General features: G+C 42.6%; 1 protein-coding gene and 1 long non-coding RNA gene across 3 annotated transcripts in view; one reads left to right on the top strand and one right to left on the bottom strand.

Annotated features, from left to right (window-relative positions):
• LOC146670765 (uncharacterized) overlaps positions 1 to 27,965 on the top strand; it is a 428,660-nt gene that overhangs the window by 37,242 nt on the left and 363,453 nt on the right. The window lies entirely within an intron of this gene.
• Positions 1 to 27,965, bottom strand: part of LOC146670767 (stonustoxin subunit alpha-like) — a 164,254-nt gene that overhangs the window by 4,095 nt on the left and 132,194 nt on the right. Inside the window, exons 1-3 of one of the 2 annotated variants that reach the window (XM_085402841.1) lie at positions 10,246 to 10,286; positions 9,578 to 9,751; positions 4,107 to 4,280 (exon numbers count right to left, since the gene is read on the bottom strand). In XM_085402841.1, coding sequence (XP_085258967.1) covers positions 4,107 to 4,162 — 56 coding nt within the window. In that variant the 5' untranslated portion in view covers positions 4,163 to 4,280; positions 9,578 to 9,751; positions 10,246 to 10,286. Of the gene's footprint in view, positions 1 to 4,106; positions 4,281 to 9,577; positions 9,752 to 10,245; positions 10,287 to 27,965 lie in introns of those variants that run through there. The other variant, XM_085402838.1, reaches the window with a different exon arrangement.

The following is a 27,965-nucleotide window of genomic DNA, read 5'->3' on the forward strand; positions in this document are numbered from 1 at the left end:
GTGCTACGGTTGCAAGAAAAAGAAGCAGAAATGACGTTCTCTACGCGTTGAGACGTTCCCCGTCCGTCGGCTAAACGCTTGATTGAAACTTCAATGCGACAGTGACACCAAGTAGAATTATAAATGTCACATAGCCCCAAACATGTCTTTTTCAAAGCCTGCGGTGAAGAGAAAGGTTGGTGATGAGCACCGACAATTTCAGGAAAAGTGGGCAATGCAATATTTCTTTGTTGAGCACAGGGGCACCCCGACCTGTCTTATTTGCACAGAGAAAGTTGCGCTGCACAAGGAATACAATTTGAAACGTCATTACACAACTAGACATGCTGAGCTGGATGCAGAATACCAGGGAGACGAGAGAGCGAACCGGGTTGCCAGTCTTAAAACAGATCTACTGAGGCAGCAAGATTTCTCCAAGAAAGCAACCAAAGAGAATAATGCAGCAGTCGGAGCCACGTGGTTAGTGAGATGATTGCTAAAGCAGGGAAGCCATTCACAGAAGGTGCATTTGTCTAAAAGTGCATATTGCAGGCTGCAAATATAGTCTGTCCGGGAAAGAAAGGTCAGTTTAGCAACATCAGCCTTTCTGCCAACACCGCAGCAGATCGCATTTCTGACCTGTCAAGTGACATTTATGACCAACTGTGTGAGAAAGCCAAATGTTTCAGTGTATACTCAGTCGCTCTTGATGAGACCACAGACATCACCGACACTGCCCAGCTCCCAATGTATGTCCGTGGTGTTGATGACAGTTTTGAAGTGATGGAGGAGCTGCTCACAGTAATTCCAATGCATGGCCAGACCACCGCTCAGCAGATATTTACAAGCTGTGTGATGCCATTGAGAATGTTGGTTTGCCATGGAAGAGGTTTGTTGGAATAACAACAGATGGAGCGCCATCAATGACAGGGAGGGAAAATGGACTGGTGGCACAAAACAAACTGGAAGAGGAAGGCGTGGAGGAGGCCATTGCTCTGCACTGCATCATCCATCAGCAGGTCCTTTGCAGCAAATGCCTGAAGTTTGACAATGTGATGTCTATTGTTGTGAAATGCATCAACCAAATCAGATCCAGGGGCTTAAAGCACCGAAGGTTCTGTGCTTTTTTAGAGGAAATGGAGTCAGAATATGGGGATGTGCTCGACTTCACTGAGGTACGTTGGCTCAGCAGGGGAAATGTATTAAAGAGACTTTTTGAGTTGAGAGCAGAAGTGAAGCCTTCATGGAGAAGGATGGAGTTAGTGTTCCTGTGCTAACTGATCCCAAAATGGCTCATGGACTCAGCTTTTCTTGTTGATATGACACATGAGCTTAATGTACTGAACAAGACGTTACAAGGCCAGGGGCAACTTGTCAGTGCTGCCTATGACAACGTGAGAGCATTCTCCACAAAACTGGCGCTCTGGAAAGCTCAGCTCTCTCAGACAAACCTTTGCCATTTCCCAGCATGCAAGGCACTCGTGGATGCAGGCACACCATTCAGTGCTGACGAGTATGTTGATGTCATTTTGAGGCTACAGGAGGAATTTGATCACAGATTTGCTGACTTCAAGACACACAGAGCCACCTTTCACATTTTTGCGGACCCCTTCTCCTTTGATGTGCAAGATGCCCCTTCTGTGCTTCAAATGGAGCTCATTGAGCTGCAGTGCAACTCTGAACTCAAAGCAAAGTTCAGGGAGGTGAGTGGAAAAGCAGACAAGCTTGGACAATTTTTGAGAGACTTGAGCCCTAGTTTCCCTCGGCTTTCCCGAATGTTCAAGTGGACCATGTGCCTTTTTGGTAGCACATACTTGTGCCAAAAGCTCTTCTCCACTTTGAACTTCAATAAGTCCAAGTACAGGTCCAGACTTACGGATGATCATCTTCAAGACATACTGAGGGCCGCAACTGCTTCCTCCCTCAGGCCAAATCTGGCTCGGCTATGCGAGAGGAAACGCTGCCAGGTCTCTAGCAGCAAGGAGTAGGCAAGAGAAGCCATGTTCAGAAGAACAGTTCATTTTCTACAGTGTTCCATTCATGTTCAGAAGAAGGTTATAGAACTGTTAATACAGACATTTCAATCTAAATACAGCAGATATAGAAGACTGAAAGAAACACACAAGTTCACTGACTAAAAATATCTTATTATTGTTTTATTTATGTATTACAGATTGATTGATTTTCTTATTAATTCTTAATTTGTTTATTTATTTTTCATATTTTGTGTTAAAAAATAAAAATAAAGAGATTTGAGAAGATTGGAATTTTTTTAACCATGCCTTTCCTGTGGAAAACCTAATGCGGCCCAGCCTCACCCAGACTCTGCCTGCAGCGGCCCCCAGCTAAATTGAGTTTGAGACCCCTGTCCTACACCATAAATCAGTAAGAGAGGGTACGACCTCTCTCATGGCCCCAAGTGGTGTGTGCATGCCAGAGCACTCTGGAAGGCACACAGAGTCTTTACAGACTACTCAGGATCAAACCTCTATCATTATGCAATCGATTATAAAATTAAGCATATATGAGTAAATATTTCTAAGCATCAATCAACAATATAAACCTTACAGCTGGTTTTAATAACAGAATTCATTTGTTTCTCAAATGAGAAAGAGCTATCGAGAAACACTCCTAAATCTTTAGTTCTGAACTTTTCCAGTGGGCCAAGGTCAACATTATTAGATAATGCTAATTCTTTTCCCTTACATTATAACAATGTGAGGAGTTAATGCTAAGTATACTGCCATTAGCGGCTAATTCTAATTAGGGGTGAATAATTATTAGTAGCTAATGCTAATTTGACGTGAATTAGCATTATATTAGTGAGGAGTTAATGCTAAGTAGGCTGCCATTAGTGGCTAATGCTAATTTTAGACTAAAAAGCATTAGCAGCTAATGCTCATATTGTTTTCCTTTGCTTTGTAAGAATGACAGCAGCTAATGATACGAAAAGTCTGCCATTATTAACTATTGTTAATTTGATGTAAATTAGCATTATCCGATAATGGTAACCCTTTTCCCCTGCATTATAACGATGTCAGGAATTAATGCTAACTAGGCTGCCATTAGGGGCTAACTCTAATTAGGTGAATAATTATTAGCAGCTAATGCTAATATTGTTTTCCCTTCCCTTTTAACAATGTGAGCAGCTAATGCTAATTTGATGTGAATTAGCATTATATTAGTGAGCAGTTAATGCTAAGTAGGCTGCCATTATTAACTAATGCTACTTTGACGTGAATTAGCATTATGTGCTAATACTAATACTGTTTTCCCTTAATTTTTAACAATGTGAGCGGCTAATTCTAAGTACGCTCTTGTAAATAGCTAATTCTAATTTAGTGTGAATTAGCATTATTCAATAATGCTAACACTGTTTTCTCTTACTTATTAAAAATGATAGTAGCTAATACTAATACTCTTTTCCGTTGGGTAACAACGATGTGAGGAGTTAATGCTAAGTAGGCTTCTTTTAGAGGCTTATTCTAATTAGGGCTGAATAATTATTAGTAGCTAATGCTAATACCGTTTTCTCTTTCCTTATAACAATATGAGCAGCTAATGCTAATTTGATGTGAATTAGCATTATATTAGTGAGGAGTTAATGCTAAGTAGGCTACCATTAGCAGCGAAAGCTAATTTGAGGTGAATAAGCATTAGTAGCTTATGCTAATACCCTTTTATCTTGTGACACTTTTCTCTGCTAAGGATTTGTGTGACCATGATGGAAACTCTGATAAGCTAATGCTGCTAAGCTAATGCTGTTTATGGGCCCTGTTAGAATCAATATTTCATTCTCATTCTGTTGTTTGACAACAATAACAGAAAAATGTGCACTTGAGAACAAATTTATTGTGAATTCAGCTGTGAATGTACAGTTTGTCATTATTTAAGCTTCCATTTCCAAATGTTAGCTGACACTTTATTAGGTACACTGGTATCTATATCAGGTACACCTGTGACCTAAATGTTCCTGCAAACAGACTCCTTGGAGACCCCTACATAAATATCCATGAACTATCCAGCTAGACTAGTGTGTCTGTCCCTGAAAATATTCCTGCAGGAAGTGAGTGAAAGACACAGGAAATGTTTCCAGCTCTTCCTCCTCTATTAGACATTCTTCATACCTGAGAGTGTCCAGTCTCCAGCCTGGATCCTTCAGTCCAGCCGACAGCTGCTTCATTCCTGAGTCACCTGGATGATTGTAGCTCAGGTCCAGCTCTCTCAGATGGGAGGGGTTGGAGCTCAGAGCTGAGGCCAGAGAAGTACAGCCTTCCTCTGTGATCAGACAGCCTGACAGACTGCAGACACACAAAACAACAATCTATCTGTCAACAGTTGTTTTCTCTTTGTCACAATAACATCTATCCGTCCATTGTAACTTTAGGGCGATCGTGGCTCAAGAGTTGGGAGTTCGCCTTGTAATCGGAAGGTTGCCGGTTCGAGCCCCGGCTTGGACAGTCTCGGTCGTTGTGTCCTTGGGCAAGACACTTCACCCGTTGCCTACTGGTGGTGGTCAGAGGGCCCGGTGGCGCCAGTGTCCGGCAGCCTCGCCTCTGTCAGTGCGCCCCAGGGTGGCTGTGGCTACAATGTAGCTTGCCATCACCAGTGTGTGAATGGGTGGATGACTGGATATGTAAAGCGCTTTGGGGTCCTTAGGGACTAGTAAGGCGCTATATAAATACAGGCCATTTACCATTTACCATTTATTTATAAGTGACAATACCCAACAGACAACAACAGTCATCTGAAGCTGTTTAACAGTGTAAGGTAACCGCCTCCACTGTGAGCAGCACTTGGTGATGGTGGGAAGAAGAACTCCCTTTGACACAAAGATCCTCCCAGTGAAAACAGGCTCCAGGAGGAGCATCTACCATGACTGGTTGCAGGGTGAGGGGAAAGAGAAGAGATGAGCTCAGAGAGACAAGAACAAAACAGAGAGACAAAAGTTAAGGACATGCAGTAGTGACATATAAAAGCATCAGGAGTGAAAAGTGGGGAGAAGAAAGCAGAGCATCATGGGAAGTCCACCAACAGCCTATAGCATATAGCAGCATAACTAAGGGATGGTTCAGGGTCACCTGATCCAGCTCGAACTATAAGCTTTATCAAAAAGGAAAGTTTGAAGCTGATCTTCAAAGTAGAGAGGGTGTCTGTCTCCTGAACTCAAACTGGGAGCTGCTTCCACACCCAGTCCAACATAGCCAGGCTTTCTTTGCTGCTTTGACAAAACCTCAAATCCCAGTCAGAGATGATGAGCATCATCACAGTGATGATCATTTCTCTGTAACCCAGGCTTTCTGCTTCAGGATCTGTGCACGCTCACAGAACAAGGAGACCTTTCACTAAATGGATGGACTGAGCTCAGCCTACAGATGAACTGGTGCCAGAGATCATAAAGAACATCAAACAGTCAAATTCAACACTTTTAATGGAAATATGAGATTAATGCTGCAGACAATCATGAACCTGCTGAATTCATGAACATCAAGAATGCAGCGAGTGGTAAAATAAAGATTTGACCTCAGTGTGCTCAGTGTTCCTGTCTATTCCTAACATATTCCTAACATGATAGCTGCACTTTAGAGCTCTAAAACTGGAACTGACACATGTTTAAACTCTACATGTTACTCAGTACATTCAGCTCTGACACTCGCCCACAGTCCAACAAAGGAAACATGGAGATCACATCAGTTTGTCACCAAAGTCTAATTATTAGGGCAACTTAACCTGTTATTATCTCGTTAACTCATTAACTGATTAACGTCAGCAATTATTTTAATCACAGTTTTTAAAATCATGATTATTGTGAAAGTGCTCACTGGCTCTGAATATAACAGCCATGGGTCACAGGAGGGATGTTGATCAGTGCTGGCTTGAAATGGGCGTCATTATGCGTCTCAGCCAATGGGAGCATTGAGGGTGGGCCTAATACTACTGCAGCGCTCACATGACCCAGGACAGAGAGAAAGGGGCGGGGACAGAAACATGGAGACAGGTACAGAGCTTTGACATGTTCATTTTAAACTGCTCCAGGAGGCAGTGTTGATACAACTAAAGTTATCTGTTGTTGAAGAAGTCGGTCTGAGGAACGTTCTTAGGATCAACAAATGACGGCGTGTATGAGCCTCAAGACGCAGCGTCACAAGAAGAACACATGAGCTGTAGAAAAAGGAGAGACTACGAAAGCCACGGCGTTACAACGTGAACCAGCTGTTGGTCTCTCTGGAGACTACTGGGCGTGGCTGGGTAACCATGGTTACCTGGGAGTTACAGAAACGTGCAGAACATGTGATTCATGTTGCACAGCAGTGGGACATTTGAAATAAAGTCAGCACACTCAGTACAGATAGTGCATCAAATATGATGCTGCTGCCAGACGTCTGCCTTTGAACACGTCCCTGCATCGCGCACAACACCAAGGTTGCCATGGCAATCACAGCTGACAGGGACAAAGTGCACAGCTGGAAGCCTGCAGGTATATTTAACATGATGTATTTCTCAGTGTCCTGTCGGTGTGTGAGAGACAAACAGCCTCTGTATGTGTGTGTAAATACAGCATGAATATGTAGAGGACATGTTTGTGGATATAAGTAAATGAAAGCTCTGCGTCATTTGAATCTTTGACTCTTGTTTCTGTTGCAGGTCTGTGACTGAACTTCTGGGAGGAGAAACGTTGGTTTCATGCTCTGTGATTCTGTGTTTTGTCATCTCTCTCAGGTGATGGAGAGCTCAGATGATGACCCCTGCCTACGTGGCCACTTCAACTGTGAGAGACAGAATGTGGAAAAAAAATCCATGAATCCACATGGTAGGATTTGTAAAGAATTTATTGGTAAATCAGGGTGGAAAATAAGTATTTGGTCAATAACAAAAATACAACTCAATACTTTGTAACATAACCTTTGTTGGCAATAACAGAGGTCAAACGTTTACTATAGGTCTTTACCAGGTTTGCACACACAGTAGCTGGTATTTTGGCCCATTCCTCCATGCAGATCTTCTCGAGAGCAGTGATGTTTTGGGGCTGTCGCCGAGCAACACGGACTTTCAACTCCCGCCACAGATTTTCTATGGGGTTGAGGTCTGGAGACTGGCTAGGCCACTCCAGGACTTTCAAATGCTTCTTACGGAGCCACTCCTTTGTTGCCCGGGCGGTGTGTTTTGGATCATTGTCATGTTGGAAGACCCAGCCTCGTTTCATCTTCAAAGTTCTCACTGATGGAAGGAGGTTTTGGCTCAAAATCTCACGATACATGGCCCCATTCATTCTGTCCTTAACACGGATCAGTCGTCCTGTCCCCTTGGCAGAAAAACAGCCCCATAGCATGATGTTTCCACCCCCATGCTTCACAGTAGGTATGGTGTTCTTGGGATGCAACTCAGTATTCTTCTTCCTCCAAACACGACGAGTTGAGTTTATACCAAAAAGTTCTACTTTGGTTTCATCTGACCACATGACATTCTCCCAATCCTCTGCTGTATCATCCATGTGCTCTCTGGCAAACTTCAGACGGGCCTGGACATGCACTGGCTTCAGCAGCGGAACACGTCTGGCACTGCGGGATTTGATTCCCTGCCGTTGTAGTGTGTTACTGATGGTGACCTTTGTTACTTTGGTCCCAGCTCTCTGCAGGTCATTCACCAGGTCCCCCCGTGTGGTTCTGGGATCTTTGCTCACCGTTCTCATGATCATTTTGACCCCACGGGATGAGATCTTGTGTGGAGCCCCAGATCGTGGGAGATTATCAGTGGTCTTGTATGTCTTCCATTTTCTGATGATTGCTCCCACAGTTGATTTTCTCACACCAAGCTGCTTGCCTATTGTAGATTCACTCTTCCCAGTCTGGTGCAGGTCTACAATACTTTTCCTGGTGTCCTTCGAAAGCTCTTTGGTCTTGGCCATGGCGGAGTTTGGAGTCTGACTGTTTGAGGCTGTGGACAGGTGTCTTTTATACAGATGATGAGTTCAAACAGGTGCCATTCATACAGGTAACGAGTGGGGGACAGAAAAGCTTCTTACAGAAGACGTTACAGGTCTGTGAGAGCCAGAGATTTTCCATGTTTGAGGTGACCAAATACTTATTTTCCACCCTGATTTACGAATAAATTCTTTTGTTCTTCTCTTGTTAGAAAGACGCAGTCCCAGCAGTTAGCTTGTCTGCTAGTTAGCTGAGAGCTAGCTCAGTTGTACATTGAATACCAAACCGTGTAAACCAGGGGTGTCAAACATATGGCCCGTGGGCCAAATCCAGGCCTTGAGATAATTTCGTATGTCAAATATTGATGAATTTTCAGGCTTGCTGATAATCAATGTGAGCACGGCTGAGATGTTATTCTGATGAGCAAACCATGTGGCCAAACACTTTAAGAGACAGACTGGGATCATACCATTATGTGAAAGAAGACGGAAATGTCCCATAGACAGCAAGGGTAGTGGTAGAGACCAGTACACAGAGAAATGGGAGCTGTATTGAAATGCAAGCGTGTCAGGAAAGAGTGAAAAGGCAAAATGAGCAGCATCTGGCTGCATTTCAGTGATATTGGAGAGCACAAAGCTGAGTGCAACATTTATACAGGAGATATACAGGAGACGCTGAGAGCAGAACTGATCAAATTAGGAGCTGGCTAAAGTGAGACCCATTTTTATTTCCACCCATTTTCCACTGTGGAGGACAAAAGGTTTCAAACTGGTCCAGGTCTTAAACCTCACGTGTTCTTCCTAATAGCAGTAAATGGATAGAAATAAGGCTTTTATGAAAACACTGAATAAAACTTTCTGCCTTTAAAAAGACTAAATGTACAGTTCAGTATTGAATACTACATAAAATAAACTATATATAAAGTGTGTCTGAATGGCAGAGATGCAGAAATATGTGCATATAGCACAGAGCCACGGCTCAGTGTCTGAATGAGTCTCACAGACCTGAATGTGCTGTTGAAGCCATTTATAATTATAACGTAATTCTTTACTCGTTTGATCTGCTCCTTACCACAAGCCACCAGACGTAGAAGGTTTTGGACTTTTAACTATATTTTCTCAAGTTTTACAACTTTTCTGACTGTTAAAAACCTCGTTATGGCCATTCATGCTATACAAAGTAATTAGACATGTGTGGTATCTACAGAAACGTCAGAATCTCAGCTAAAAGTTCACAAAACCATCTCAACAACCACCAAACAGCTGAAACAGCAGGTGAACAGATCACACAAAAAAGATGTAAACACAAATCCCCCTGATCATCTGTTTTTTAAACATGAAGCGTAGTTTTGGACGTTCATTTACTGCTGGTTCAGTGAATTTTGGTTGGACAGTGATGAAACCTGCAGCCTCAGAATCTGTGAGAAGTCTGCTTTCAGCTCGCAACAGCATTGTTGTGTTGTGTGGATCCACCTCTGCAAACTCATCACTGTTTCACCATCAGGTTTCTACTTAGACAATAACAAAGGAAGCAGTTCCCAGGAACTACTTCCTGTCTTGTTAACATAAGAGTACGTTGCCCTTCAAAACACCTCCACTTCTCCTCTTATTAGAGGACTGCCTTATTATTAATCTGCTAATTCTGTCAGTTGATGAAAGAAAAATGCTTGATCTCACCTGAGAGTTTCCAGTGTACAGCGTGGACTCTTCAGTCCTTCAGACAGAAGCTTCACGCCTGAATCCTTCAGGTTAATGTTACTCAGGTCCAGCTGTCTCAGATTAGAGGTCTGAGAGCTGAGACCTGAGGCCAGAGCTTCACAGCTTCTCTCTGACAGGTCACAGTGACTCAGTCTGAAAAATAACAGATAAACAATTACAAAAATAAAACACTTATGTTGAAGCGTAATGAGATACTATTATATTTAGCAATATTTCATCTTGTTTTTGTCAAGAAACTGAGCACTGATGCAGAGCAACATGTGGAGAGAATCAGAGGAGAAGAAGTGAAGAGAGAACAGCAGTAAAACAACACTGAATTGTTCAGTGTGCTTTTGATATCAACAGAATGTGTCAAATTTCTTTATTTTGTATTTGTTTTAGTAGAATTGATGATTATCACTTAGATAACAACCACAGGCCAGGTCTAAATTGCACTTTGGTGACAGTTACACCCAGAAATATTTCAGAAACGTGGACAATTTGTGCTCCATTGTATTCAGTATTGAACAAACCGAGTACCGATGACCACTTAATATTTTTGATATTTTATTTGAGTTGTTCCACCTGATCTGTGTTAACTAAAATAAACATTTAAAAGCTAAAGCTATGATCACATATGTACTTACAGAGCTTTGTTGGAGGCTTTGACCACTGGCAGCAGCCTCAGAAGAGCATTTTTAAAGGCTCATGTTCTCACTTAGATCATTTATTTCTACTTACATTTCATTCTGGGAAAAATGGGGATTACTTTGAAAAAGGGAACTATTTTCCCCAAAAATCAGCCCTGGATTAGTAAATCACTCCAACATGTTCTCAGGCAGAAGAAGCTGTCTTGTTATGAGGGAGAGAAGAAAAGTAAGTAAGTAAAACTTTATTTATATAGCACGTTTCAAGATAAAAATCACAAAGTGCTTCACAGAAGCTAAAACCTAAAAATAAAAATCAACTAAAAGCAAGTTTAAAAAGATGGGTTTTTAGCTGTTTTTTAAAAGCGACCACTGAGTCCACAGATCTCAGGCTCAAAGGGAGAGAGTTCCACAATCTGGAGGCCACAGTTCCAAAAGCTTTGTCGCCTTTTGTTTTCAGCCTCGTGTGTTGGACAGCAAGCAAGCCCTGGTCACATGACCTCAGGGACCTGCTGGGAATGTATGGATGTAAAAGTTCACTTATATATGTTGGTGCTTGTCCATGCAGGGCCCTGAAAGTCAAGGTCAAAACCTTAAACTGGATCCTGAATTTAATGGGGAGCCAGTGCAGCTGAATCAGCAGGGGTGTGACATGGGAAAACTTGGAGGACTTGGTCAGAAGCTTTGCAGCAGCGTTCTGAACAACTTGCAGACGCTCCAAAGAGGCTTTACATAAACAAGTAAACAAAGAATTACAGTAGTCCAGACGAGATGAAACAAATGCATGAATGACAATTTCTAATTCGGAGCGCGATACAATGGGACTCAGCTTAGCAATGTTTCTCAAATGATAAAAACAGGAGCAAACCAAAGATTTTACATGGGCATCCAAAGTCAGAGCTGAGTCAATACTAACACCAAGGCTCCTGATAGACGGTTTTGCAAATGTAGCAAGTGGACCTAAGTTTTCCATAACACCAGGTACAAAATTTTTAGGAGCACAAACAAGAACTTCAGTCTTCTCCTCATTTAGTTGAAGAAAGTTTCCAGCCATCCAACATCTAATGGAGTCTATGCGCTTGTGCAAAATCTGTAGCTTGGAAACATCATGGGGCTTAAAGGAGATGTATACCTGAATATCATCTGCATAGCAGTGATACGAAATGTCCTTAAAAGTGCTTAATAAGTGTTGAAGAGGAAGTAAATACAGTAAGAACAATAAAGGCCCCAAAACTGAACCTTGTGGCACACCATAGGCAAGAAAAGTAGAAGAGGAACTGTACTTAGAGGTAGCCACAGAAAAGGATCGTTCATGCAAATAGGATTCAAACCAGTCCAAAGCAGCCCCTGATATACCCACCCAGTCTCTCAGCCTATCTAGCAGAATATGATGGTCCACAGTATCAAAGGCGGAGGTCAGGTCCAACATCAACAGAACGGAGCATTCTCCTGCGTCACATCTCATCAAAATGTCGTTGGAGACTCTAAGAAGTGTAGTTTCAGTAGAATGAGCTCTACGAAAGCCAGATTGGAATTTATCCAGAATGCTGTATTCATCTAGAACAGCTATAAGCTGCTTAGCCACAACCTTTTCTAAAATCTTAGAAATGAATGGTAATTTTGAAATCGGTCTGTAGCTACTGAGAAGAGAAGCATCAAGCTTAGGTTTTTTTAACAGTGGGTGAATAACAGCATTCTTACAATAAACAGGGACCTGACCAGAAACCAGTGAGGTATTGATAATTGTGAGCACACAGGGACCAATAGACTGAAAGACATTTTTAAACAAAGATCCAGGTAAAATATCAAGAGAGCAGGAGGATGCTTTCATTGAATTAACCAACTTGACCAGCTCAGGTAAGGACGCAGGTAAAAATCTTTCTAACATTACAGGCCTAGCTTGAGTTGGAGCAGACAAGAGAGACACAGAAGGAGAGATACTGTTCCTCACGTTACTGACTTTTTCAACGAAGAAAGAAAGAAATTTTTCACAATATTCATTTGATGAAATTGGGACAGCAGGTGGAGCAGGAGCAACAATATCACTAATGGTGTCGAATAGTACCTTAGGGTTACCTCTGCTCTTAGACACTAAGTCTGAGAAATAGGCCGCCCTCGCATCTCGAACTGAAGTGTTAAAAGAGACTAAAAGGTCCTTTAAATGAAGGAGATGGACATGCAAACGCGTTTTCCTCCATAAACGCTCAACCTTACGGCAGCAACGCTTTAAGAAGCGAATGCTGTCATTTAACCAGGGAGACGACTTTGAAACCGGAGCTAGTCTAACTTTGACAGGACAAACATTGTCTAAAATACAAAGACAATGATTATTAAAAAGATTTGTTAAAAAATGAACATCATTATAAGGAGATAAAACTAAATTAAAAGCATCGGAAAATTTAACAGCACTAGACGAAGTTAAGATGCGAGAGCTAACCACATGTCGAATAGGAGAGAGGGACAAATGGAAAGACAGATTAAAAAGAATACAATGATGATCCGAAATAAAAATGTCCTCAGTACAAATAAAATCAATGTTTAAACCTAAAGTAAAAACAAGGTCCAGTGTGTGTCCTTTGGTGTGTGTGGGACCAGACACATGCTGAGTAAAATGAAAAGAATCCATGACGCTAAGGAAACCTCTGGCAAAGAGAAAACAGAAAAGCAGCTAAAATCAGATGTAAAAGTAAAGCAGAGCATGAGCTGAATAAAGGACACTCAAGGCTGGCTTGGAAAGGAATGAAGTCCATGGTGGGGATGCAGAACAAGGAGCAAAGATGAATGTGATGCTGAATCACCAGAAGACTTGGACTCATTTGATTCCAGCTTTTTTTTATTTATTTTTTTATTGACATTTTAGAATCACTATACAATACCATCAACTTCAGCTTTCTTTCAGTACATATATATTTTTTATTTTTTTCTATATTTAAACAACTAAAATATCCATACAATAAGAATGAAAGAAGAAGAAGAAAAGAAAAAGAAGCAAAACAGGAAACAACAAACAACATAAATAAAAAATACATAAGGAAAAAGAAAAAGGAAAGAAAAATAAATAAATAAATATAGGGAGTGTGTTTTTGTTTCCATTAATGTAACTAATTTTTCCTCTACTCTTCTAGTAGTTAACAAAGTCAAAATCTAATGCAAAATCAAAAACTGGCCTGCGTTTTCTAATGTAGTCCATCCATTTCTTCCATCGTGATACAAACAGGTCCCTCTTGTAGTTCACATCTGCTGTCATTTTCTCCATTCTGTAAATGTCCAGTGTGATGTTCATCCACGTGTTCATAGTTGGGCTCTCTGAAGAAAGACATTTTTTTGTGATGGCTTTTTTGCCTGCTGCCAGTAAAATATTAAACAAGTATTTATCGTTCTTTGTCCATCCTTCTGGCATAAGTCCAAAACGTAGAGTTTTACTTTCCAAAGGTAAATATCTTCCAAATGTCTCGTGTATCGCTGCATGTATTCCCTTTCAATAAGTTTTAATAACATGACAGTCCCAGAAAATATGATAGTGATTTGCATTTGTATTTCCACAATTTCTCCAGCAAGCGGGAGGGTTACCTTCATAGTGAGATTTTTGGTGAGGTGTAATAAAATATCTTATCAGGCATTTCCACCCAAATTCCCGCCAGCTCTGTGAGCTACTACATTTCCATTGATATGCCCATATTGTTGTCCACTCTTCCTCCTTTATCTCTATTCCTCCCTCCATTTTCCATTTTGTTTTGATATACAAGGTTGAGTGTAATTTCATATTTGTTAATCCTTTATAGAGGTCACCTATAATACCTCTGTTTTTATTTGAACTGCCCTTTTAAATACATCTAGCAGCTGTTTACTCAATTCAGCCTTAGCTTTTATCGTTTTATTGACAAAATGCCTCATCTGTAGACATCTATAAAAATCCTGTGTTTCTAATGAATATTTGTCTTTCATTTTATCAAAACTAATTAGTCTGCCTTCCTCCATTACCATACATAAAGCTGTTAATCCTTTATATGTCCAATCTTTGAATCTGGTGTCCAATTTATTTGGAGCAAAATGTGTGTCATATGCACACCACTTAAGAACTGCTATATCCTCTTCTAGTTTATATTCTTTTATTACTGTTTCCCAAATTTTAAAAGTCAACTTGATCCATGGATTTTCAATAGTTTTTATTAAATTTTGCAAGCTTCTGTCTGCTATAATAGCTTATATGGGGATGGAGGTCAGACTCTCCTCAATAACTTTCCATTGAGCGTCATATGAAGGATTACATCAGCATATCATAGGCCTTAATTGTGCTGCCCAATAATATTCCCTAAGAGAAGGTAAGCCCCACCCCCTTTTCCTTTGTTAAGTTGTAGGGTTTTAAATCTAATTCGGGGCCTTTTTCCTTGCCATATGTATCTTGACAAAATTGTATCCCATTCATTAAACTGTTTCTGGTTAATTTCTATTGGTAATGTTTGAAATAAATATAATAATTTAGGAAGAATATTAATTTTAATTGAGTCTATTCTAAAATATAAACTTAAATATGGAATTAGATCAGAATCAGAAGACCCTTATGAAAAGGATATCGAGGGAACAGTTTACCCTGCCCGGGATAGGGTTACCGGGGCCCCGCCCTGGAGCCAGGCCCGGGGAGGGTGCCCGAGGGCGAGCGTCTGGTGGCTGGGCCTTAGTCCATGGGGCCCGGCCGGGCACAGCCCGAAGAGGAGACATGGGCCCATCCTCCGGCAGGCCCACCACCCGCAGGAGGCGCCATAGGGGTCGGGTGCATTGTGTGCCGGGTGGCGGCCAGGAGCGGAAGCCCTGGCGGACTGACCCCCGGCTGCCAAGACTGGCAATTGGGACATGGAATGTCACCTCTCTGGTGGGGAAGGAGCCTGAGTTAGTGCGTGAGGTTGAGAGGTACCGGCTAGATATAGTCGGGCTCACCTCTACGCATGGCTTGGGCTCTGGAACCAGTCTCCTGGAGAGGGGCTGGACTCTGTCTCAGTCTGGAGTTGCCCCTGGTGAGAGGCGGCGGGCTGGGGTGGGTATTCTAATATCCCCTCGGCTTGCTGCCGGTACGTTGTGGTTTTTCCCGGTGGACGAGAGGTTTTGTTCCCTGCGCCTTAGGGTCGGGGAACGGGTCCTGACTGTCATCTGCGCTTATGCGCCGAGTGGCAGTTCAGAGTACCCAGCCTTCTTAGAGTCCCTGGGGGGGGGGGGGGGGGGGTGCTGGAAGGTGCTCCACCTGGAGACTCTGTTGTCCTGCTGGGAGACTTAAATGCTCACGTGGGTAATGACAGCAAGACCTGGAGGGGCGTGATTGGGAGGAACGGCCTCCCTGATCTGAACCCGAGCGGTGCTTTGTTATTGGACTTCTGTGCTAATCACAGTTTGGCCATAACGAACACCCTGTTCGAACATAAGAGTGTCCATAAGTGCACGTGGCACCAGGACGCTCTAGGCTGTAGGTCGATGATCGATTTTGTAATTGTATCACCAGACTTGCGACCATATGTTCTGGACACTCAGGTAAAGAGAGGGGCTGAGCTGTCAACTGATCACCACCTGGTGGTGAGTTGGATCAGGTGGCGGGGGAGGACGCTGGACAGACCTGGTGCACCTAAACGCGTAGTGAGGGTGGGAACGTCTAGCAGAGGCCCCAGTCCGCGAGATCTTCAACACACACCTCCGGCAGAGCTTCAACAGCATTCCGAGGGAGACTGGGGACATTGAGTCCGAATGGACCATGTTCAGCGTCTCCATTGCCGAAGCTGCTGCATTGAGCTGCGGCCGCAAGGTGGTTGGTGCCTGCCGTGGTGGTAATCCCCGAACCAAATGGTGGACACCAGAGGTGAAGGGAGCCAACAGGCTGAAGAAGGAGTCCTATCGGGCTTGGTTAGCCTGTGGGACTCCGGAGGCAGCCGACAGGTATCGACAGGCCAAGCGGAATGCGGCTCGGGCAGTGGCTGAAGCAAAAACTCGGGTGTGGGAGGAGTTCGGAGAGGCCATGGAAAAAGACTTTCGGACTGCCTCGAAGAGATTCTGGCAAACCGTCAGGCGTCTCAGGAGGGGAAAGCGGTGCTCTACCTGCACTGTGTATAGTGCTGGCGGAGCGCTGCTGACGTCGACTGAGAAAATTGTCAGGCGGTGGAAGGAATACTTCGAGGACCTCCTTAATCCCACTGACATGTCTTCCGAGGAGGAAGCAGAGTCTGGGGATGAGGGGAATGACCCACCAATTTCCGGGGGCGAGGTCACTGAGGCAGTTAAACAGCTCCTTGGTGGCAGAGCCCCTGGTGTTGATGAGGTCCGCCCCGAGTTCCTGAAGGCTCTGGACGTTGTAGGGCTGTCCTGGTTGACACGCCTCTGCAATGTTGCGTGGAGATCAGGGGCAGTACCTGTGGACTGGCAGACCGGGGTGGTGGTCCCCATCTTTAAGAAGGGGGACCGGAGGGTGTGTTCCAACTACAGGGGGATCACACTCCTCAGCCTCCCTGGGAAAGTCTATGCCAGGGTGCTGGAAAGGAGAGTTCGTCCGCTAGTCGAACCTCGGATACAGGAGGAATAATGCGGTTTTCGTCCTGGTCGTGGAACACTGGACCAGCTCTTTATCCTCTCGAGGATACTTGAGGGTGCATGGGAGTTTGCCCAACCAGTCTACATGTGTTTTGTGGACTTGGAGAAGGCATTCGACCGTGTCCCTCGGGGTGTCCTGTGGGAGGTGTTGCAGCAGTATGGGGTGTCTGGCCCATTGCTACGGGCCATTCAATCCCTATACAACCGTTGCAAGAGCTTGGTTCGCATTGCCGGCAATAAGTCGGACTCGTTCCCGGTAGGTGATGGGCTCCGCCAGGGCTGCCCTTTGTCTCCGGTTCTGTTCATAATTTTTATGGACAGGATTTCTAGGCGCAGCCAAGTGGCGGAGGGCTTTCGCTTTGGTGGCCTCAGAATCTCATCTCTGATTTTTGCGGATGATGTGGTTCTGTTGGCTTCATCGGGTGAGGGCCTCCAGCTCGCACTGGAACGGTTCGCAGCCGAGTGTGAAGCAGCGGGAATGAGGATCAGCACCTCCAAATCTGAGGCCATGGTTCTCAGCCGGAAAAGGGTGGAGTGCCCACTCCGGGTCGGGGATGAGTTCCTGCCCCAAGTGGAGGAGTTCAAGTATCTCGGGGTCTTGTTCGCGAGTGATGGGAGAAGGGAGCCGGAGATCGACAGACGGATTGGGGCTGCAGCTGCAGTAATGCGGACGCTGCACCGGTCCGTCGTGGTGAAGAGGGAGCTGAGTGTAAAAGCGAAGCTCTCAATTTACCGGTCGATCTACGTCCCTACCCTCACCTATGGCCACGAGCTGTGGGTAGTGACCGAAAGAACGAGATCGCGGATACAAGCGGCAGAAATGAGCTTCCTCCGAAGGGTGGCTGGCCTCTCCCTTAGAGATAGGGTGAGAAGTTCAGCCATCCGGGAGGGGCTCAGAGTAGAGCAGCTGCTGCTCCACATCGAAAGGAGCCAGCTGAGGTGGTTCGGGCATCTGACAAGGATGCCCCCTGGGCGCCTCCTGGGTGAGGTGTTCCAGGCATGTCCCACCGGGAGGAGGCCCCGGGGCAGACCCAGGACACGCTGGAGAGATTATATCTCTCGGCTGGCCTGGGAACGCCTTGGTATTCCCCCGGATAAGCTGGAGGAGGTGGCTGGGGAGAGGGAGGTCTGGGCCTCTTTGCTCAGGCTGCTGCCCCCGCGACCCGGCCTCGGATAAAGCGGATGAAGATGGATGGATGGATGGAATTAGATTCCATCTCGCTATATGTTCCTTAATTTTTTTCTGTATTGGTAAATAATTTCGTTCTAATAGTTCTGTAAGATCCTTAGGTATTATGACTCCTAGATATTTAAAGTACTCTGTTTGCCATGCTAATTGATACTTATACTTACTTAAGCAATTGTGTTTTACTCATATTAACCCTATATCCAGATGGTCGACCAAAGTATTCAAATGATTGCATTAATTTAGGTAAAGAGTTTGATGGTTGACCCAAAAATATTAAAATATCATCTGCATAGCAGGCTAATTTATGCTCCTTTTCATGGATATTAATACCTTCTACTTCTTTATTTTGTCTTATATATTGAGGCAATGGTTCCAGATATAACGCAAATAATAATGTAGGGTGGCTGTAGCTCAGGTGGCAGAGCAGGTCAGCCACTAATCAGAAGGTCGGTGGTTCGATCCCAGGCTGCACCCTGGCTCCATGCCAAATATCCTTGGGCAAGATACTAACCCCGTGTTTGCCTACTGGTGGTGGTCAGAGGGCCCGGTGGCGCCTGTGTCCGGCAGCCTCGCCTCTGTCAGTGTGCCCCAGGGCAGCTGTGGCTACAATGTAGCTTGCTATCGCCTGTGTGTGAATGACTGAATGTAGTGTAAAGCGCTTTGGGGTCCTATGGACTAGAAAAGCGCTATACAAATGCAGGCCATTTACCATTTAAATGTCATTTCAAGTTTAACATGTTTGTAAGCTTGTTTTCATACCATACAGAAATGAACAGAAACCCAATGTGATTTAGAAAATGGACAGCTGTATTCCAATTTGTAGTAAAGGTTTACCAGTATGGTCCAGTGATATATTGTGTTGTGGGAATTAAGCAAATGCTGTAAAGGCATGCAAAATCTACCATTTCCAACTTACACTTACCACCCTCGTCAGAGTAACGCTGTGTAGAAATGAGCAGCTGATCCAATTCTGTACTCTGAGACAGATTTTTGCAGTCTTTGATGATCCTTGGCTTGAAGAATGTTGGCCACTTTGCAAAGAACTTTGCAGACACTTCCTCCCCAACAAACAGCATTGTGAAGTCTTGGTCAATCTTAAACACAAAGTGTAACAACAGAAACAACACTTTAACAAGAAAACAAACAAAGGAACCACAAAGCGGTCATTAAATCATTTTATGCCTTACCAAGCCAGGTGTATCCAGAAATCTTGGGAAAAGGTCCAGGACAGCAGAAGCTGTGGCAGGTTCTTGAACCAGTTTTTGCCTATGTTGAAATGTCACCTTCATGTTGTCTTTGACACGTTTCATGTCAGTTGAGTACCTCTTCCTTGCATTTATCACCTGACAACGGCCTCACATTTGAACACAAGTTGCGAAGAGTCTTGGGGCTGTCTTGAAAAGCTGACTTTGATTACTTCATCTCTTCTCAGGAACCAGCATATCACCACCTTCCAAGAGTAAAATAAGGTCCAGCATATAACACCATTTCTTTGCAAAATATCTAGCATGTCTAGTCCCTTTAGACTGAGCTTAAATTAATTTTGTTAAGAAAAAACATCCTTGGTCCATTTTTAAGTAGTACAAGCTGTGTAACATGACTGCAATACAGTATTCTCTCAACTATCACAGGGGTTAGTAGGAACCATATTTCTATTTTATTATTTTTATATATTTTACGCCATAAAACCCCTCCCCACTCTCTAACAAACCCTAATATAACCCTGTTATTCATTTTTAGACTAGAAAATGCTTAATGTACCACAAACAAATGTAAATCTAAAAAAAAAGAAAAATACCTACTGGCTACAGAAATGCGCACTATGATGAAATTCCCATAATTTACAAGATGTAGGGGCCATTATAGTGTAATGTAACTCCCAGGTTACCCTTAAGCATCCTAGTTCACCTAAGGAAGGGTCTCAAACTTAAATGAGCTGTCATCTCATTGGAGGGCTACTTCAAAAAAACAGAAACCACAAAGAAAACACCCACAAATATTCCTGACAATGTAGCGTTTGGTTTGTTGGTTCTTAAATTTCAAATATTGTATCACAAGACAAAACTGCAAATATGAACGCATTCCCCCCCCCCCCCCCCCCCCCTCACTCTTAACTAACCGATGCCTTTAATTGAACTACCAAATGAACACAATGGTCCTCTCTTTCTGGTCAGACACTTTGCAGCACTTCTGCTTTAATTGTGTTCATATTTAACAAAATAAAAATGCAGAAATAAGTGTTCACATTAGTTTTTGACTCTCGCTGAACTAACAAAGCCAATCAAACCACCTGTTTGTACTCTCTTGTTACCTCGGCCAGGTCCGCGGCTCTGAACCGTGGTAATGACACCTCTGGCTAATACGTCGGGTTGTCGGGCTTGTAGCTTTACTGTCAGCGAACACAGTGTACAGTCGAGTCTTAACAGCTTTCTTACAACCAGGCACTCATTTTGGCGGCAGTGGTTATTATTATATTTACATGCTTTCTTCTTCCATTTCTCCTCGGTAACAGCTCCTACTTTCTCCCTCTCTCGCGCTCAAACACACAACGGGAGGGGCAGTTCCACGTTCTCCCCGCAGCACGGACTACACTACCCATGAGGGCCCGTAACACTCTGCCCTTATTGCCTTCATATTAAATCATTTTTGGCTAATGACAAAAAAAAGTCACTTTAAGGGCCAAATTGCATTATACTTCTTCACCTCACCTGACCTGACGTGGGCCGTAAGTGGCCTCTGGGCCGCGAGTTTGAGACCACTGACCCTAAGGCTTTAGCAGTTTAATTCGAAAATAAATAAAAGGCATTTAATAAAAACTGTGACATATATTAACAAGTAATATTCATTACAGTCTGCCAACAGCCAGATTATGCTAAATGAATATTAGGAAAGAAACTGGTACTTTGCAGAGTTCTAGCTAGCAGTAGCCCAGCTTAACAAAAACAGTTAAAATTCAAATATGACACTTAAAGATGATGTATTTTGATATAAATAATATTTTTTTACTAGTTATCATGTTACCTGCTCTAACATCAATCTAAAACGTAATATTTAACCGAATAAAACTTACCGCAGCAGCAAGAAAAAGTGGCGACCGAAGATTCTGGAATGCGGAGCTCCACAGGAAATGAAGGTGTGGTCTAATTTAACACCCACAGTGTTAAAATGCAGTAACGACTAAAATCCACACTAACACTTTTCAGGAATCAACTCCCGATGTGTTATTTTAACTCGATTAAGTGTTGAACTAACTCGGAACTCTGTTGAATTCTGCTAACACTGAAAAATCAACACTGGCATTTTTGCTGTGTGGCCACAGTGCAACCCACAATGTGTAACTGACACTATTATATTGCATTATGTCACATTGTTACATCTTTTTAAAAGCTATTTGTGGCCTTGATTTTGGGAGCTTCAATTGTCTGACTACAGCTACCACACAGTGGTCACTGATATCATTTGCGAAAACCCCAGTGTGAGAATATTTATACGGCATATTAGTTAAAAATAAATCAATAAGTGATGACTTTTCTGGGCATTTAAGATTTGGACGAGATGTGCTGTAAATTAGTTGTGTGAGATTATATGAATCACACATGGATTTAAAACTGTCTGAGGCAGAGGACAACCAGTCCCAGTTGAAATCTCCGGCCAGCACAATTCCATTAAAATCTAAAGTAGATAGTTTTTCACTAAGTGAAACTAAAGCCTCACTACTAGCAGAGGGGGGTCTATAACAGCCCACAATGGTAATAAAATAGCCCTTGAAACGTTGGAGCTTGAGGGCAAGAAGTTCAAACTGTTTACGAACAGGTACCGATGAATCGACAGTAACATGGAATTTGCTTTTTACATAAATTGCAACACCGCCACCCTTTCTGGGGCAGTCGCAACGGAAAAGATTATAGCCCATTATTGCAATGTCTTTGTCAATAATTGATTTAGTAAGCCAGGTTTCTGATAATATAAGAATATCAGTATCTAACTTTCATCCAAATTTTCACAAAATCAAGTTTGGGAAGAAGACTTCTGACATGTAAATGAGTGATACCAAGACCTGTTCGAGTTTTAAAATCACAAGGAGTACTTAAGAATTTGCAATCTGGACCAGGATTAGGTTGCACATTTCCAGATAAAAGAAGCAGAAGAACAACAAAACATTTTCTTTTCACAGATTTTTTTTGTAGGATTACAGACTGATTTCTCTTAGTTCCCAATCTCTTTGGGGGGGGGGGGGGGGGGGGGGGGGGATGGGAAATAAACCAGTAATATGGAATGAATAAATCAGTTAAATCAGTTTAAATGAGATCTCTACTGATAATCACGTTTGAGAAGTTTCTAAAAGATGTAAAATCCCACCTTGTTCCCTTTGAGAGGAGTAAGAAGTATGGTGTCTCTTGCTCCACAGACTGTTCCTGCACCTCATGTAGACAAAAAGTGGTCTTCATTACATGGTGGTTCTGGGAATACAGGGAGTGCAGAGTTATTAGGCAAATAAGTATTTTGTCCACATCATCCTCTTCATGCATGTTGTCCTACTCCAAGCTGTATAGGCTCGAAAGCCTACTACCAATTAAGCATATTAGGTGATGTGCATCTCTGTAATGAGAAGGGGTGTGGTCTAATGACATCAACACCCTATATCAGGTGTGCATAATTATTAGGCAACGTCCTTTCCTTTGGCAAAATGGGTCAAAAGAAGGACTTGACGGGCTCAGAAAAGTCAAAAATAGTGAGATATCTTGCAGAGGGATGCAACAGTCTCAAAATTGCAAAGCTTCTGCAGCGTGATCATCGAACAATCAAGCGTTTCATTCAAAATAGTCAACAGGGTCGCAAGAAGCGTGTGGAAAAACCAAGGCGCAAAATAACTGCCCATGAACTGAGAAAAGTCAAGCGTGCAGCTGCCAAGATGCCACTTGCCACCAGTTTGGCCATATTTCAGAGCTGCAACATCACTGGAGTGCCCAAAAGCACAAGGTGTGCAATACTCAGAGACATGGCCAAGGTAAGAAAGGCTGAAAGACGACCACCACTGAACAAGACACACAAGCTGAAACGTCAAGACTGGGCCAAGAAATATCTCAAGACTGGTTTTTCTAAGGTTTTATGGACTGATGAATGAGAGTGAGTCTTGATGGGCCAGATGGATGGGCCCGTGGCTGGATTGGTAAAGGGCAGAGAGCTCCAGTCCCACTCAGACGCCAGCAAGGTGGAGGTGGAGTACTGGTTTGGGCTGGTATCATCAAAGATGAGCTTGTGGGGCCTTTTCGGGTTGAGGATGGAGTCAAGCTCAACTCCCAGTCCTACTGCCAGTTTCTGGAAGACACCTTCTTCAAGCAGTGGTACAGGAAGAAGTCTGCATCCTTCAAGAAAAACATGATTTTCATGCAGGACAATGCTCCATCACACGCGTCCAAGTACTCCACAGCGTGGCTGCAAGAAAGGGTATAAAAGAAGAAAAACTAATGACATGGCCTCCTTGTTCACCTGATCTGAACCCCATTGAGAACCTGTGGTCCATCATCAAATGTGAGATTTACAAGGAGGGAAAACAGTACACCTCTCTGAACAGTGTCTGGGAGGCTGTGGTTGCTGCTGCACGCAATGTTGATGGTGAACAGATCAAAACACTGACAGAATCCATGGATGGCAGGCTTTTGAGTGTCCTTGCAAAGAAAGGTGGCTATATTGGTCGCTGATTTGTTTTTGTTTTGTTTTTGAATGTCTGAAATGTATATTTGTGAATGTGGAGATGTTATATTGGTGTCACTGGTAAAAATAAATAATTGAAATGGGTATATATTTGTTTTTGTTAAGTTGCCTAATAATTATGCACAGTAATAGTCACCTGCACACACAGATATCCCCCTAAAATAGCTAAAACTACAAACAAACTGGATCTTTAGCATCAGAATTGTTGTCTTAAGGCCAAGAAAGATGCCAAGCGGATTTATTTTACCAAGTGGATCATCATGGCCTTGCCATATTGGTCCATTTGATTGACCTTTATTATAATTATGAATTTATTTTATTTTCAGTTGCTACAAACGGGACAGACATGACTGGGGGATAGGACAGGGAGAAAGAATGAAAGAAAGAGAGGGAGAGAAAGAAAACCAAAGGGGAGAAGAGACGGTGAGAAGGGGGGAAGAAAGAAAAGAAAAAAAAAACAAAAAAACAAAAAACACCTGGATCACCTGTATGGAGAAAAAAACAGAAGAGAAAGCAAACAACAAAGAGCAACATAATAAAAAAAAAAAAAGCACCATCACAATAAACTAGCTAGCAGTAGATATCAGTAGATACTAAATAATAACCGATATTGTGCAGCACGCAAGATAGACAGCGCACAATGTGCTTTGAGGCAGCAGCCAAGAAAGCTGTAGTCTGCGTCTGTGAATACCCGTGTGTACACCTGTGAGCATACCTGTGTGGATCAGCATGCTTGCATTCCAAAGGTTTCTCCATGTAATGATCTGCTAGGGAGTGTGGGGGGGCTAAAACTAAAAACAAACTAAAAACAAACTAAAAACTACTTCCACAAACATTCAGCTTTGATATTAATGAGTTTTTTGGGTTCATTGAGAACATGGTTGTTGTTCAATAATAAAATGATTCCTCAAAAATACAACTTGCCTAATAATTCTGCACTCCCTGTATGATTTAATTATGTTCATTTCAGAAACATGTTTTCTTCAAACTCCTGTAAATGTAACAGGCATCCAGTTTCTCTTTTTTGAGTGAGTGATTAAGAACAAACAGATGTTTCTATATGGAAACACTCTGATTGTTCTTCAGTCCATCGTCTGATTAACCTGACGTTCATATTTCTGAGTGGAACTAAATGATTCCTCCATCATTTCTGTTCTCTCTGTATTCAAGTGCAACATTTGGACTTCTGTTGTTTCTGTTTGATAACTTTAAGTATTAAAAAACAAACCCAGTCTTCCACGTGTCACTTTACACCTGATCCCAGTGATATTTCATTCATTTCTGATAAAGTCCAATGGTGTTCATTTATCTGTGCTTAGAGAATTAAAGGCAAACAGTGTTCTGTAAACTTCATTTATAACTTTAATTCTGTGCCAGTAGCTCCTTAATATGACTTTAGTTTGATCAACCTGCAGCAGGTTTCTGCTCAGACTCTGCCACACACACATGTTCTGACCCTGCTGATTCCTGCAGGTCATTTAAAGGAGAGCAGCCTGTGAGTTTAAAGAAAAAAGAACATTTCGGGTCAGATTTACTAACGTCTGCAGCAGCACAAAGACTTCTTTAGATGGTAAAAAGCTGACGGATTTACTGACGAGGCTCAGAGTCAGTTTGGGACTGAAAGCTGTGGACACGAGGATTTTTGTGTCCTTATGTGTTTGTAAGAGTTTCACTTTCAGGAGGAGAAGATTTAAACGAGTCACACAAATGTGAACTACAATGTCTGTGACACACAATTTATGCAAACTGCATGAAATCTGACCTGAAGAAATCCAGTCTTCTGCCTGTTGTGGTTGTTACTAGGGATGGGTATCGAAAACCGGTTCTTGTTGAGAACCGGTTCCCACTGTTTCAATTCCTTGGAATCGTTTGCCATTTTTGCAAACGATTCCCTTATCGATTCCAGTCGCCCCGAATGACGTCACCGCGTTGCGGAGCGTCATTTACCTGGCAGGAAACACGGCGCGTAAGCGGCTCAAATGCTCAAAAGCTTGGTTATACTTTACGAGAACGGATGACAACAGGGCAACTTGCAATACTTGCAAAGTAGATATTTCATTTAAGGGAGGAAACACTACGAATATGCAAAAGCATTTGCTCACAAAACACACGATGACCTTAAATGAATGTCGTGTTTTTAATTCCGCTCCGGTCTCGTGAATCTCAACCCAGCAGCAGCGGTAACGTTTGCACGTCCTCGCCCGTTAATGCGGCAGGTAAATAATCAACTAACAGTGCATATTATGTTAGCACGATCTGCCTTATTACAAACCTGCCATTACTGTGCATTTAGTGACCATGATGAGAGACAGAGTCTGGCTCAGATGCTGGCAGTTCTTGCTGCAGTCTAGCGGTAGCGTCTCCTTTCAGGCAGGATAGACGAATGTCACCGAGCAGTGACTCAGTTTGTGGTCAAAGGTTTGCACCCATTTGCCACAGCAGATGATTTTCAGTAAGTGAATGTGTTTAATTGTAGGCAGGACATTACTGGATATTCTTGTGTAATTGCTGCAGAATAATTTATGTTATACTTTGTTGTTGCTACAGAAGAATATTTATTTTATTATTTTACATTTACATTTTTTTTCCTGGGGATCCTGTGACACCCCATTGAAGAGCCGTAGGCTGGATCTCTTAAGATCTCACTGTTGGGTTTGTAAGGCCATGTTACTCCTAGATTTCTATCTTGTTCAAAGAGAAGATATAAAACAAAGCTCTAAGCTAATCGACCTTAGTGTTCTCCTTTTTTAAAAAGAATCGATAAAGAATCGAATCGTTAAACAGAATCGAAAGTGGAATCGGAATCGTGAAAATCTTATCAATACCCATCCCTAGTTGTTACAGCTGCTCGTAGGAGAGTTTGTTTGTAGGAGGTGGAGATGTTCTCAGATCAAGTGCGTAATCGTCTCTTTGTGTAGACGCTAAAAGCTGTGAGCCAAAACTCTCTGCTCTGAAACTCTTCACTCAGTCCTCACGCTGAGAGTTTAGAGGCTGAACTTCTTGTTCCTCCATAACACTGTTTTCATGAAACAGCAGAAATGAGCTTGTGTTTCTCAGCAGTGCGCACACAGAGAACCGATCCTCTCTGCTCAGTCTGAACAAATCAAAGTGAAACGTCAGTGAAAACACAGCTGCTGATCAAACTGTGTCAGATTAATGCCTCAATGTTTCACTGTGAGGTTAAAAAATACATAAAAATGATTTAAAGAAGTAGGAGGCAGATTTTCACAATAAGAGCACTTTGTTTTTAATTCAGTTAATGTCAAACTGTCATCAACACCTCTGTGTTGTCTCCGTCTCTGAGCAGATTCAGGCATTACTCAAATAATAAAGGCTTTCTTTCACTATTATACTTTTCATTAGTCTCCAGGTTGATGATTATAAACAGAATTATTAAAGTTTTTATCATTTCAGGCTGAAAATCAACATGAATTTGGTTTTAATCAAAGAAGCTCCTTTAATGTGTGTCATTAAAATCCTCACACAGACTTAAAAAGGCGACATTAACATTAAAATAAATGAAAGAAGCTTCAGCTGAGAGCTTCATGCAGTCATCATCAGCAGCTCATAGCAGTCACAGCTCTTTATTACGCAGCTTTGCAGGAATTAAAGTGGCTGAAGTGTCAGAGTTTGTGTGAGAAGCTGCTTCATGGACAGCTGTACACACGTCTTTATTATTTCTTCATAAATCAAACACACAGGTTTGTCTGCAGATGATTTAAAGTGTGTCGTTGTGCAGTTAAAGCTGTTTGTGTGACGCCCTGACCTCCTGTGAATGAAACAGCCAATCAGATCCATCAGAGAGAGAGCAGGAAGTGTTGTGTGTTTGTGACAGAACAAGGAAACAGTGATGATGATGAACATAAAGATCCTCTGATGACGTGCTTGTGTTTCCTGTTACAGTAACGCTTGTTCATCTGTTGCTCTCCTACACTTTCCTATTGTTGAGATTATTCTGTTATCATTTGTTACCTTATATATGTAATCAAAGTAGTTGAATTATGATACTGCTGTAGATCATATTATACCCTTTAATATAGAGTGTGTGATCAGTATGTAGTTTAGTCCTCATTATACTTTTGAGTTAAAAGAACATAATCATTTTGTAGTTCATTAGATAAATGTGCATCACTCTGTATCCTTGATCGGCTGTGAATGTCTTATACTGTTTTCTTGACATGCTTTACTGCTGAATCATCAAGAGAAGGTTGTAAGCAGGAGACTTGGTGTCTAGGGAGATAGACAACAT

The sequence above is a fragment of the Rhamphochromis longiceps genome, linkage group LG4 (assembly GCF_057381845.1).
Source record: "Rhamphochromis longiceps isolate RC_006_pf linkage group LG4, R_longiceps_female_GT1.1, whole genome shotgun sequence".
Lineage (NCBI taxonomy): Eukaryota > Metazoa > Chordata > Actinopteri > Cichliformes > Cichlidae > Rhamphochromis > Rhamphochromis longiceps.